At 37.1% G+C, this 12504-nt stretch overlaps 2 protein-coding genes across 3 annotated transcripts; both read right to left on the reverse strand.

Moving 5' to 3' along the window:
• On the reverse strand, positions 2872–7949 carry LOC109720462 (pentatricopeptide repeat-containing protein At1g30610, chloroplastic). 2 transcript variants are annotated; one of them, XM_020247597.1, is made up of 9 exons: positions 6605–7949; positions 5950–6141; positions 5239–5320; positions 4957–5148; positions 4700–4813; positions 4338–4450; positions 4112–4292; positions 3520–3951; positions 2872–3298 (listed from the first exon to the last, which is right to left on the reverse strand). In XM_020247597.1, the coding sequence occupies exons 1-9, from the start codon at positions 7783–7785 to the stop codon at positions 2954–2956; spliced, it is 2832 nt and encodes a 943-aa protein (XP_020103186.1). In that variant the 5' UTR covers positions 7786–7949; the 3' UTR covers positions 2872–2953. The 2 variants fall into 2 exon arrangements, with proteins under 2 accessions (XP_020103186.1, XP_020103187.1); XM_020247598.1 differs by having other exon boundaries at positions 4112–4269; positions 4360–4450; positions 6605–7947.
• Positions 8300–12496, reverse strand: LOC109720025 (germin-like protein 8-8). Its single transcript, XM_020246885.1, has 5 exons — positions 12115–12496; positions 11826–12005; positions 10395–10502; positions 9524–9701; positions 8300–9054 (listed from the first exon to the last, which is right to left on the reverse strand). Exons 4-5 carry the CDS (start codon positions 9633–9635, stop codon positions 8507–8509), a joined length of 660 nt encoding a protein of 219 aa, XP_020102474.1. The 5' UTR covers positions 9636–9701; positions 10395–10502; positions 11826–12005; positions 12115–12496; the 3' UTR covers positions 8300–8506.

Genomic DNA, 12504 nt, shown 5'->3' on the forward strand with positions numbered 1-12504 from the left:
AAATAGGTAGAGAACTTGAGAATATTCTTTTGTCCTAAAATTGAGAATCTGTGTTTCTCTCACTTCAATAAAAGGTAGGTAAAAATAAGAAAAGAGTGAGAATATTTGATGAACATGTGTCGCATTGAATTGTATTTTACTGCTAAAAACAAGAGCTAGAAAAAGGGCTTTTTTATAAAATGACCCTCCAAAAAATTGAAATTGGCAAAATGACCCTGTAAAAATTTTATTTGTAAAACTAACCCTCCTTTCGCCACGTGGGTGCCACGTCAGGGTTTCCTTACAAAGACGGTGAATCGTTCGCCGTTTTCTCCCATTTCTTTTAAAGGCGGTGAATCGTTTCCCGCTTTTATTCATTTCTTTTAAAAGCGGTGAATCGTTCACCGCTTTCTCGTATTTCTTTTAAAGGCGGTAAATCGTTCACCGTATTTATTAAAATTGTGCGTGAATTATATAGGAAATAGAAAAAAGTGAGGTTGTTAGGATTATATGTGGATCATTAGAATTTTTATTTGATTATTAGGATTGTATAGATAGATTATTAGGATTTTCAGGCTGTTAAGATTATATGAAATTATATGGATAAATTATTAGGATTTAAAGGTTGTTAAGATTATATATGATTTGTTAGAATTTTTATGTGGTTGTTGGGATTATATATGGGATATAGAAAGAAATAGTGAATAAGTGAAAGGCGGTGAATGATTCACCGTCTTTAAAAGAAATAGGAGAAAGCGGTGAACGATTCACCGCTTTTAAAAGAAATGGGAGAAAGCGGTGAACGATTCACCGCCTTTAAAAGAAATTCTGACGTGGCGCCGACATGGCGAAAGGAGGGTTAGTTTTCCAAATAAAATTTTGAGAGGGTTATTTCACAAATTTCAAAATTTTAGAGGGTTGTTTTATAAAAAAGTCCCTAGAAAAATAACCATATTTGTAGTGTAAGATGTTGAGACACTTCATTTTTGTGAAAGTTGAAAAACAATAACAAAACAACAAAATTATTCCTCCATCAGAAAATGTTTTAGGCTCCTGAAACTCATGACCTACGAGCCCATCTTAGGAAACACAACAGAGAATTTCCCTTTTATTCCTTATTATTTATTCTTCCTTAATTATTCGCTATACCTCAAAAAGTATTTATTCAGTTATAGGAACAATTACAGTGCAAATGGTAAAGTACTGGATGATTACTATATATTTGCAGTTAAGTTTATTATAGAAAAAAAAACGAAGCTATCGCATACTCTCTCTCTTTCCCTATAATAAAAAAAAAAAAAAAAATCACATTTAGTGCACTTGATTTTATTATTTAAAGGCTGATTGGATTCAATGCACTTTGGTCCCTTCACAATAATTCAAAAGAGGGGACCAAATGCAAACCCAGTTGGGTGGGCTCCCACTTTTGTTCTCTCCACAAGAAATTTCTCAGGTAGTGAATGGGATTCAAAAACCACTACTGCTGAGGAATTAACAGTAAATGGAATTGGAGCAGGTGAGGAATGTATAGCTAGTAGGAAAAGGACACAAGGAATAAGAGAAAGTTTTGGAATACACGAACCCAAGTTAGCTTAGATGTAAATAGTTAGAGACAACAAACTGCAGATGTCCTATTGCATATCTTGTTTCAGAATATTGTAGTATTTAACCTGTTGCGAAATTAAGCTACCGTATAATCGCGAGATTACTAGGAAAACCCCGAGTAATCTTCGGTTCTGTTAAGTTATTTCAGAATAACCCGGAAACAGCTGCTCCACTCAAATGTCGTCGACTTATTCTTCATCGTTACAGTTATCTCTGTCATTGATGAAAGCAAAGTTATCCATGAACAAGAAAGTTATCTACTGTACTACTCACCGAACAAAATCACACCGAAAAAGAATTGTTTTTTTTTTAAAAAAATAATTTCTGTATAGGAGAAATCCATGTTTTTGGCGACAAATTACTCAAAAGCTTTTGAGTTCGGTAAAGAACCAAAGCTCGAGCCCTAGACAAGTTGGCCTCCCAAAGCTCTAATTTGAAGTTTCTGCACCCGTCAATCGAGAATTTAGAAAATAATTGCTTTTGAGGGCTCACTTCAAGTAGAGCTTCTACCTTTTCTATGATTCAAACTAGACCATTTGCTGGCCAGCTATTATGTGTTTCTGACAAGAATAGAAGAAGCCCTTTTACTTTTCCTTGAACTTAACCAGAAAAGTTGTGGGCAATAATAAGATGACATGGGGATCCAAAAGGGTTCAGGTGATACTGTGAAACTCATGTAATAATAAGGCACTAGAGTATGAAACTAAGTGGTTCTGCATGATAAATGAGGCACTTTACTTTTTGAGTTAATTAGCACAAACAAAAGAGGACCTGCACATAACTTAATAAATAAGCAATTCTAGTAAAAAGTGTAATAATTTGTGCTCAAAAGCTGTGTCTTTATGCTTACCAACACTGGAATAGTTTGGAAGGAACTAACACTAACCAACTAACCCACTGACCCAAAGCACTTCAGATGAAAAGCAGAGAATATGTTCAACAGTCTCATTCTTCGTGGTCCAACTAAAGGGCCTTGGTCTTTTAAGATAACATGAGATGAATAGACACCAAGAAGTTGCTTAGCCACACTATCTACATAATGCATTTCAAGGAGCTTTTGCATAAAAGCACATAGAAAGTTTTCTACTTAGATATACAGCTAGGAACTGAGTTTTTCAAGGATGTATTCTTCAAGGTTTTGCAGGACCATATAAGGAAGAAATGTCACATTATTATCTAATTCTCGAAGCACTCATTCTATATATTAAGGAAAAAAAAACCCCCGCAATTCAACAAGCAGTACACAGTTTGATCCTTTAGATAGTTTGCTAAAATCACTTTCGCTCATTTTAAAATTTAATCAATGATACTCAAGAGCAAGGTAATTAAAATTTAACCAAGAAATTCACAACTCAAAACTTCTCATTTATTAAGTAGTTAGTGGTATATCAGGGAGAAATTTTGTACAACTGTCCAGTATATTCTGAAATACTGGCTGAGGACGGCTGCTTGAAGCTATAAGGTTACTCACCTTGCAAGCCAACTCGACAATTGTGTCCTTCTTTAAGCGGTCGGCATTTTTTAACAGTAGATTCAACCAAGCCTTCGCAGAAATGTTGTGTAATTCTGTATCTTGACAACTTGTAATGCTGGAGATGGACGCTGCAGGGTCGCCTTCGATCAGTTTGAGACAAAATCTCTCCATAATTAGAGGAGGGGGCGGAACCCGCCTGAAAGAAAGAAGGTGATCCCATGTTGCATCTAATACCTGTGTCTGAATGGTCAACAAGAAATTTGAATCAGTGTCATGCAGTATCATGAGATAATATTCTATATTAGAAAACTGTTTTTTGTCTCGGTAAGTAAAACAGCGGGTTTGGGGCATTTTGTTTTTCTTATTTGGACTCAAAATATACTTTTTCATAACCTTTCATATTTATTTCAACAATGGATTAGGGAACTAAATTTAAATTCAATAGCTGACAGATAATGTACCTTTCCAGCCCTGAAAGCATCGAGTACCATGCGCAGGTGCCTTCTTGAATCAAAATGGTAGCCATGATGTAACATCTGCTGAAAAACATTCTCAAACTCTTCCCAGTTTTTCGTTTCCGCACAAGCCTCCATCATGGTATTGAACGTGAATTTATCGGGAACGACCCTTTTGTTCAAATCAGTTTTGCTATTTATCTGGTGGCTGCCGTCCAAAATTTTGTGAAAAAGACCCTTTGCTTCCTCAAACATTCCATGTTCTATATATGATTTCAGCATGATGTTGCAAGTCACAATATTGGGTGAGCAGAACCTCTGCATTTGGTTAAAAATATATCCGGCATTTTCCATGTTCCCAGAGTCGACACAAGTTTGAATTAGTCCCGTATAGGTTACGACCAGTGGTTTCTTTGCCACCTTGCATATTTTGTCGACCTGAAAAAAAGAATGCAATCTATTTAGTTATGGAGGCAATCACATTATCTGTCGCTGTAAAGTTTTAAGATTGCACGTGCATCAAGTATGTCGCTCTACAATTTTTAAGGATAATTTTAAAAATATGATAGTTATAAAGTAACACAATAAGAACACATACCTGAAGAAGTGCTTCTTGGCACCTTCCTGCACTACAAAGACAGCGAGCAAGGTCATAATAGAGGCTAGCTGATCCCACAATTCCGCGTCTTTCCATATCCTTTGCAGCTAGCACGGCCTCATCTATTTTCCCTTCTCTCCATAGAGCATTAATGAGCACTACAGATGACGAAAGGGATTTACTGGTGAAAATAGTGATTAAGCTACAAAAATTTTACACAACTTACTTATACAAGTCTTGCAACATACTTTTGTAATTCAAAGTGCTTGGTATGGAAGACTTCTCCACCTTTCTAAAGAACTCATACACCAAGTTGTACTTGCCACAAGCGAGCATTACCTACTTCACCATTTGCAGAAAACTTATTAGCCAGTTAGACTGTACAAAAGATTTTTTGAGCACATGCAATTGGCTTCATTAAAATAGTGCCGTCTCAATGTAGGTGCTGTCCTAGAGCAACGCATCATGTAGAATGGCAACAATTTCTCTTGAGGAAAAAATTCATATCATTATTTACATAATTAATCTGAATATCTAGTCCATTAAGAGTCTTGATTCATACTAGTGATAAACGTGAAAAGAGAGTACCTCCATTACCAGACCATAAGTCGTATTTGTCGGGCGTATATTCTGTTGTCTTAACTGTTGTAATACCCAAAATGCTCCTTCCCACTGCTTCTGTTGGACACAAGCATTCAAGACCTACAAATAATATCCAACATCTAGTTATTGTCCATCGACCAATATAAAAGTCTGCTATGCTGCTCTCCAATTTATGGCTATTCCTATGTTTGCTCAAATTCTAAGCATGTAGAACAATTTATCATTTTACCAAGGCTACTCACTGCATTATACACGATGAGGTCTGGTTCCAAGCGCGGGTCCCATTTTTGAAGTGGACCCAACTTAAACTTCTTCTCGGGCAAAGCTCGCATGCAATCAATAACATCGAATAGTTCTTTCATAAGGCCTGCTTGCCCGAGTGTGACGGCAATACAATGGTAAGCTGCAAGGTCAGGATATGAAGATAATTCCTTCTGCAGGTAATTGAGGCACAGTCAAAAGAAGTCGGAAGAGGTGCCGAAAGAAACAAAATAAACGTGACTTTTAGTGAATCACAAGTTTACCCGCATAGTGTAAAATATATTCAGAGCTTCAAATGGTCGCTTGGCCTTACCAAGCACATCTAGCACAGTTGTATAGATATACCTGAAAATTAGAAAGAAATTGAATGATATTGCTCCAAATAATAATTCTGGGAATAATAGAAGGTTGAGGTATAACCATATAAGGGTTAACAGGGAAATTGCAAATTTTGTTCCCGAAAATTTGACCTCGATTTTGATTATGTCCTCAAAAATCCAAATTTCAACACTAAATTGTTTCGTCAGACTATCATCTGACAAAATGCTACAAAGCACCATTTACTGCTAGAGACTATGGCTTCGTTTGGGATTGTGGGGAGATTGCGTTACATGTAGTGAGAAAGTACGACAGGAAAATACCCTGTTTGTTTCCGTAAGTAATATTGCGTTCAGCATATCGCGATGAGTCGGTTACGATATATTTTTTGCGGTCTTACCGGAGAACGCAGAAGCATATCCCTATATACTTTTACCCCAAGTCCATTTTATCTAATAGCGTAAGATGGACCTCAATACTAAACTAAGCCTACATTGAAAACTGCTATTTCAGCAAACTTTAACAATGATACTAATTCGGTGTTCTTTCTCAGATGATTGACTAATGAAATGATTTGATTATAAACGGGCCAGGGGCTAAAGACAATAAATAAATCAAAGGAACCAAAATCATAACAGAAATTTCTGAAACACTACCTGCTCTTGTAGGACTTAAATCGTTCACGGGTTTGAAGCCATTCAACAACTTGTAATACACGTTTCCAGTTCCCAAGCCGACCCAAAATCTGAACAACTCTCAGGATGGAATGATCCGAGAATCTGATTTTTGTACCATGCATCATCTTCGAAAATTGCCACTCAGGCATATTTACATCTGTAGCGTTCAACCTTTGACAGTTTTCATACGAGTCATTGTAAAGTCATGATATACTAAAAAGCCATCTAATTGTAGCGTAAATACTAAACAAAATCAAAACAAGCTATAGAGAATAAATTTGAAGGGCCAAAAATTACTAAAAAGCCCATCAGAAATTAGTATATGGGAAGTTGATATCTCTGAATATTGAAAGAAGAAATGGCAAAAACGACCAGTGATCCATTTTAAGAAATTGCTCAGAAAGGCTGGAAAGAAGTCCGCACAATCTTTTATCTTGAAAATAAAGGGCATTATGTTACTCACATCAGTCAAACAAAGATGCTTAAGTAGTCTAAATGGAGCAACAATACAAACACTTACCGACTAGCTAACTTACAATCTTTTATCTTGAAAATAAAGGACATTATGTTACTCACATCAGTCAAAAAAAAGATGCTTAAGTAGTCTAAATGGAGCAACAATACAAACACTTACCGACTAGCTAACTTCTGGATTCTCTCTTCCATCTCCATTCGGAGAACTCGCGGCCTGTTCCTAACATCAGTGAACACCTTGAAAGTCTTGAAGGCAGCTCTGTCTTCAAAGTCGCCGTTATCCATATCTCTCAAACAAACCTTACTGGATCGTGCACCATCTTCGCTGTGCACCCGAAAAGCTCCATCTTTTCCAACATGACTATAATCATGACTAAAATCTCTATCTTTCTCAAAAGTTCTCTTTACAGGACTCGATATTTTCGCTTTTGGTGCAAGTGTATTTCGATTTGGTTCATTTTCTCTTATGCTATTTGAGCCATTACTCTTTCCATCTATATCCGTTTTTCTACTTCCCACTCTACTCTTAATCCTATTAGAAACCCCAAAGTCATCAACTAACTCATTTCCTTTCGAATCCATTCGCCCATTTAGGCGATCGATTTCTTGCTCTTCAAATTGTTTACTAACCATTTTTACCCGCGCACCGCTAGCCTTTTTATACAAATCAACTTTTCTTCCTTCCTTCACATCGCTCTTATTTCCAATCTCAAGCATTTCATCTCTAACACTTCCACCACTTCTTCCTGCAGCTCCTTTATCGAAAAGCTCTTGGACTAATTCCAACCTACTGCCACTAGTACTACAACTTCTCTCAACTGCACCAGGCTTTACCCTGTTTCGTCGATCGTCTTCCCCATTTTTCCGCCCATCGCGAGATGAATCTCTTACTCTAACTAATCGCTTTTCTGACTTTACCGACCTCTTCTTTCCTTTAACATCAGCTACAAAAGTGTCACTTTTTCCTGTCAATCTCTTCTTCAAGCTACTATCAACCAAATCTCCATCCGAATCCCTACTCCGATCCGATTTAACCGATTCCATGATCTTCACATAATCAGAGAAAGTGGGGCTAAACTTGAGCTCCTTCTCAAGAGACCGCAAATCGGCCGAAGGGGCTTCGGCTTCTCCACTAGCTAAAGCGCTCACTACCCTAAACTTAGGTGCCCTTCCATCAAAAACCCAACTTTTTCTCACCAACATGCAGTCCATGGTGATCCCTAAAATGGGTCTTCGAGGAATCAAAAACCCATGAGGTATACAAGGATTCGGAGGCGAATTTTGGGGGAAAATCCCATTTTTACCTAAAATTAAAGGACCCAGATGCCCATTTGCCATCATCTCCTCCACTGGAACTCAGATTCACAATCGACCCATTAATCCTTTTGGATAATTGGTGAGAAATTTGTAAGAAAAAAGGCAAATTTTAGAGCGGGGGAAGCAATATAAGTAGCTACATAGAACAGCATAGTTGTTCTTAGAGGAAAAATCTCGAGGATTGGGGATGCGTCTCTCTACGATAATGAGCGTATGGTGGTCCATGGTGCACTGGGTGCATGCATATGCCTATTTGTTCGGGGATTCCAATAGGAGGAGAGATCGTTGCATGCACTCGGTGCATTGCGTCCGTACGGCGATGAATTTAATCTCATATATAATATTTATTCGATATGATATGCCATATGAAATGATAAGTTAAAAAATTTATTACTTTGCCATCAAACGACGATTTTAAAAATCAACAATAAAAAAAATTATGGCTTGATTTATAAGAAATTGATGATCATAATTTTATTTAAAATTAATATTTAATCTAATAAATAATAGAGACTTTATACTCAACTGACAACTCAGATCATTCCATGCGTGTTAGCGCGGAGTTTTCATTAATTAAAGCTTAAATTAAGGAACAACAAACTACATCACACTATGAAATAGAAGTAAACCATACAACAATCTTAATTATTGCAACATTTGTGCAAACACATACACATTGTTTGCTTATTTAGATCAAGCATCAACTAGTAAGTAACACACAGTACATCTTTAATAGATGTTTAATTTAGTTGTTCACCCAGAATTGCGCTTGGAGCCAATCCACAGTACTCTTATCCAGCTGAAACGCCTTGGCGAGAACCTCATCCGAAATCGGCGGCTTCGCCCCGAAAACTGCATTGGCTATAGTGATCACACCAGGGTTCTGGCTGCTCAGACCGGCTAACGCGATTGCGTTGCTCATTGCAGGGTTAAATTGGAAGTGGATAAGTCCTTGGGGGAATACGAACACGTCTCCCTTGTTAAGCACCTTCGCAAAGAGCTTGTTGTCAGGGTTAGAGGTGACGAATCCGACACAGAGAGTGCCCTCAACGACGGTGAGGATCTCGGTAGCGCGCGGGTGGGTGTGGGGCGGGTTTAGACCGTTGGGGCCGAAGTCAATGCGGGCTAAGGAGATGCCGAGGGTGTTGAGGCCGGGGAGCTGCGCCGCGGTGACTAGAGTCACGCTGGAGCCGACCTTGTTCATGGTGTTTCCAGGCTTGTCGAGACCAGGGAGGAAGAAATCTTCAGGGGTGGCGAGGTTTGGGTCCTTGCACACGAACCCATTTACAAATACTGCACAAAAAGAAGAAAGCAGCACCTCAGCAAGGCAAAATTTGGCTTGGGGATAAATGTAGGTGAAATGAATTTTTCTTATTCTCTTGTTATTGTAGGGATCACTATAAAAAACTACAAAAACTCCCCACATCTGATGCATTCATACATCCATAGATACCATACTTTTATTCATACTCAATCCCATGGGAGGTCGAAATTTTTTTTTTTTTTTTTTCTTTTAGAGAAAGGTAGCAAGCTACCTGCTGCATTCAATTTTATTTTAAAAAATAAACTCAGTTAAAAATGCCAAGCTTGAATAGAACTAATACATATTTTTACTGAAGCTTGCAGTGTTAGGTAGAATAAAAAAGAATAGCTTCAAATTACGTGCATGCTATCCTCGAAACAAAGGTAACCAAAGTAAACATAGAATGTTTAGCAATGCCTTGAAGAAATAAGTAAAAAGAGAAAAAAGAATAGTGCTTACTTGGGGAGTTCTTATCCCGCACGCAGAAGTCTTGGAGTGGGCTAGGATCAGACGCAATGGCTTGCGAAGAAACGAGGGCAAGGAGAGTAAGGGCAAGAATGTAGGGAGCCATCTCTCTCTCTCTCTCTCTCTCTCTCTAACCCTCTTTCTCTGCTCCGTAGGATGCGTGGTACGATAACTGAGAAAGAGGAGATGACTATATATAGAGGATGAAGCATTGAAACAGTCATTCTTGCAGGAAAAGAAACGAGGACTAATTAAACATGTTAGGTTTGCACTTGGCAAACAGTGTTTTCTTCCTACTGGAAGAAGCTAAAAAACTAGCATTATCCTCATGCTGCCCTGGGTGTTTTCTCCAAGTCTTATTATTAAAGGTTGGTACAGTCATAGTGAAATGGTAAAAGAGAGACACGTTTTCAGACAAAGGAAACACTAATAAGAAAATAAAACTGAAGACCCAATCTCAGTTGCTTACCATTCTGAAACAGAAAGAGAAAAAAATAATAATAGCATGAGCAGCATAACAAATTTTCGAATAATAATGTAATGAAATGAGTGACGAACGACTGAGATTGAGCTTCGAGTTTTCCATCTTAATTTTGTTAGCATGTAGATTTGCGCGCTGGGTAATAAGGAAGAAGATTCAAAGTTTGGACCAGTGATTTCTTGAGTTGTTAAAATATTATGAAATCGGAGCAGTTAAGATAGTTGGAATTAAATATTAGAGGCCATTTGTTTGATCATGACTTGATAACCGATATGAGGACTTGGACTGGGTAATATTGTTTAGTGGAGCCTAGAGTTCCTAGTAAGGAAAAGATGAGAGAGAGATTACCAGGGGAAAAAAAAAGATGAAGAGTTAAATTAATACCTTTAGTGGTGCTTAGAGAAATCTGAGGATCTGCTTTGATGCATAAACACCAATGTTTTTCGAACTAGCCGTCGAACCGGAAACCAGTGCCGAGATTCAAATTAAAACCTGCATCAAACGATTAGAATATAGTCATTAGCTTGCCAACAAAAAATAGAGCCATTTTATTAATACTAGAAAAGAACTTTGACCTTTTGTTTTGGTCTGAACATTATTGATTCTTTACTCTCTTACAATTGTAGAACCAAATAGAGCAATCTTTTTCACCATTCTATTTAATTAATATTTTAAAATTTTGGATGCCACACTATCGCGAATGGTTCAACCAGTGATCAAACCACTAAACATTGAGTAGGAAATATTTTTGGGTTTATTACCACTCCCAGTCTTTTAAAACATCGAAAAACATCCACTTTAGCATATCTCTTCTGTCTCGCCAAGGGGCATGATTTAACATCCATGATTATGATGATGATCTTACTACGGACTAAAATAAAAATCCTTGAAGAAGAAGAAAAAAAAAAGGTTTCTCATACCACACAAGTTCAGAACTGACAGAATCAATATGATTAAAAAGTTTGCGCATCTAGAGGAGATGAAAATATCATAGAGATATTGAAAGGAGAATTACCAAAAACACCCTCAAAATTTACCCCAAATTGCTTTTCAGTTCATATACTAAGCCTGCAAATAGCTAGGGAGTGGTTACTATTAGGCAAATAAATCAAAATTTCCATTCCTAACCAGTGTAAAGGAAAGGATATTCTGAAGTACATACTAAGTACATCAAACAAGAGATTTCCAACATGATAGTTGAATATATGGATCTTATCCAAACCTTTTTGACTTATTCAGATTTAGTTCTTGAATTCTTATTTATGTAGACTAGTCCTTATCTTACCTAGAATAGGGTGTACAAGTAGCAATTTTCAATTATGATGATCTCATTGCTGTCTTCATTTTTCCCTGTTAGCTTTAATTGGTATATGTGTTGTTATGTTTCGTTATGCTCACATACAAATCTCATGTGCTGATAAAGGTGACAGATTTTGAATCAAAATGAATTGGAGAAAAATCAGGTGAGAAGGGACACAGTCTGTCGAGTAATCAAAGATCTTTATAATTAAGTTCAAATTTACTAGTAATACATAAATTAATTCCTAAAAAGGAAAGAAAAGGAGTATGGAGTACTCCATTAAACATGATGATAATATTTAAACCTCTAATAAATAAGCAAAAGAAGAATGGGAAGCGAAACCGATATAAAAGTTAGTAAAGCTGATATCATTTCCATATTATGGCAAAGTAAAAAATAACATTTGACACTCAGCTAACACAATCTGGAACAGTTCTGCATAACTTATAATTGCTAGTCAAAAAAATTACAATAAGAATGTACAGATATAGTAAATCATGAAAAACTCAAGATACCACAATTCTTTATTGAGACATCTGTATTTTCTCATAATATAAGTAACACTTTTCCAATTGGATGTAGATGACATGAATTGCCGACGTGCATTAGCGTCACGTCCATCTGACTTAAACACCGTATATAAGCAAGCGAAAGATACCAAAAGGGAAATCCAAATGCTATTACCTGTATCCAAACTGAAATGAAAGAAGGGTTCAGTGCTACAGAATGAAAGTTCTAGAGATCTTCATGGAGTTAGATGAACAAAGTATCGAAGTTCTTTAAGTTTACAATTGAATAACAAACCTGTGAAGATTTTTCCTGGAAAGTTGTCAAGTGTTCCATTATCTGACAGTAACTGACGGTAAATCTGCCGAAACTTGCTCAAGACAATACACAAGAAGCAATCACAGGGAAATTATGTTGGATTCTAGAGCAGCTTCTTTGCTCCAAAAACTTGCAGCTCTGCATTTGCAAGGCAAAATCGGGAAGTGGGAACTACTGTGCTGGAAATCTAAAATGATCATTGGACCACAAAAAGCATAAGCCCCAACATGAAGGTGCTTCTTCTACTATAATGGGAAACTGGTCGGAGAACGCATCAGTCAAAAAGCCATTAGTGCAATTTTAAACAGCTTTACTGAACAACACTTTTGCCGAAGGTCCAGCTAGGACAAATGGGACCCAAGTGAATCT

The sequence above is a fragment of the Ananas comosus genome, linkage group 14, assembly GCF_001540865.1.
Source record: "Ananas comosus cultivar F153 linkage group 14, ASM154086v1, whole genome shotgun sequence".
In the NCBI taxonomy this organism is placed as follows: Eukaryota; Viridiplantae; Streptophyta; class Magnoliopsida; order Poales; family Bromeliaceae; genus Ananas; species Ananas comosus.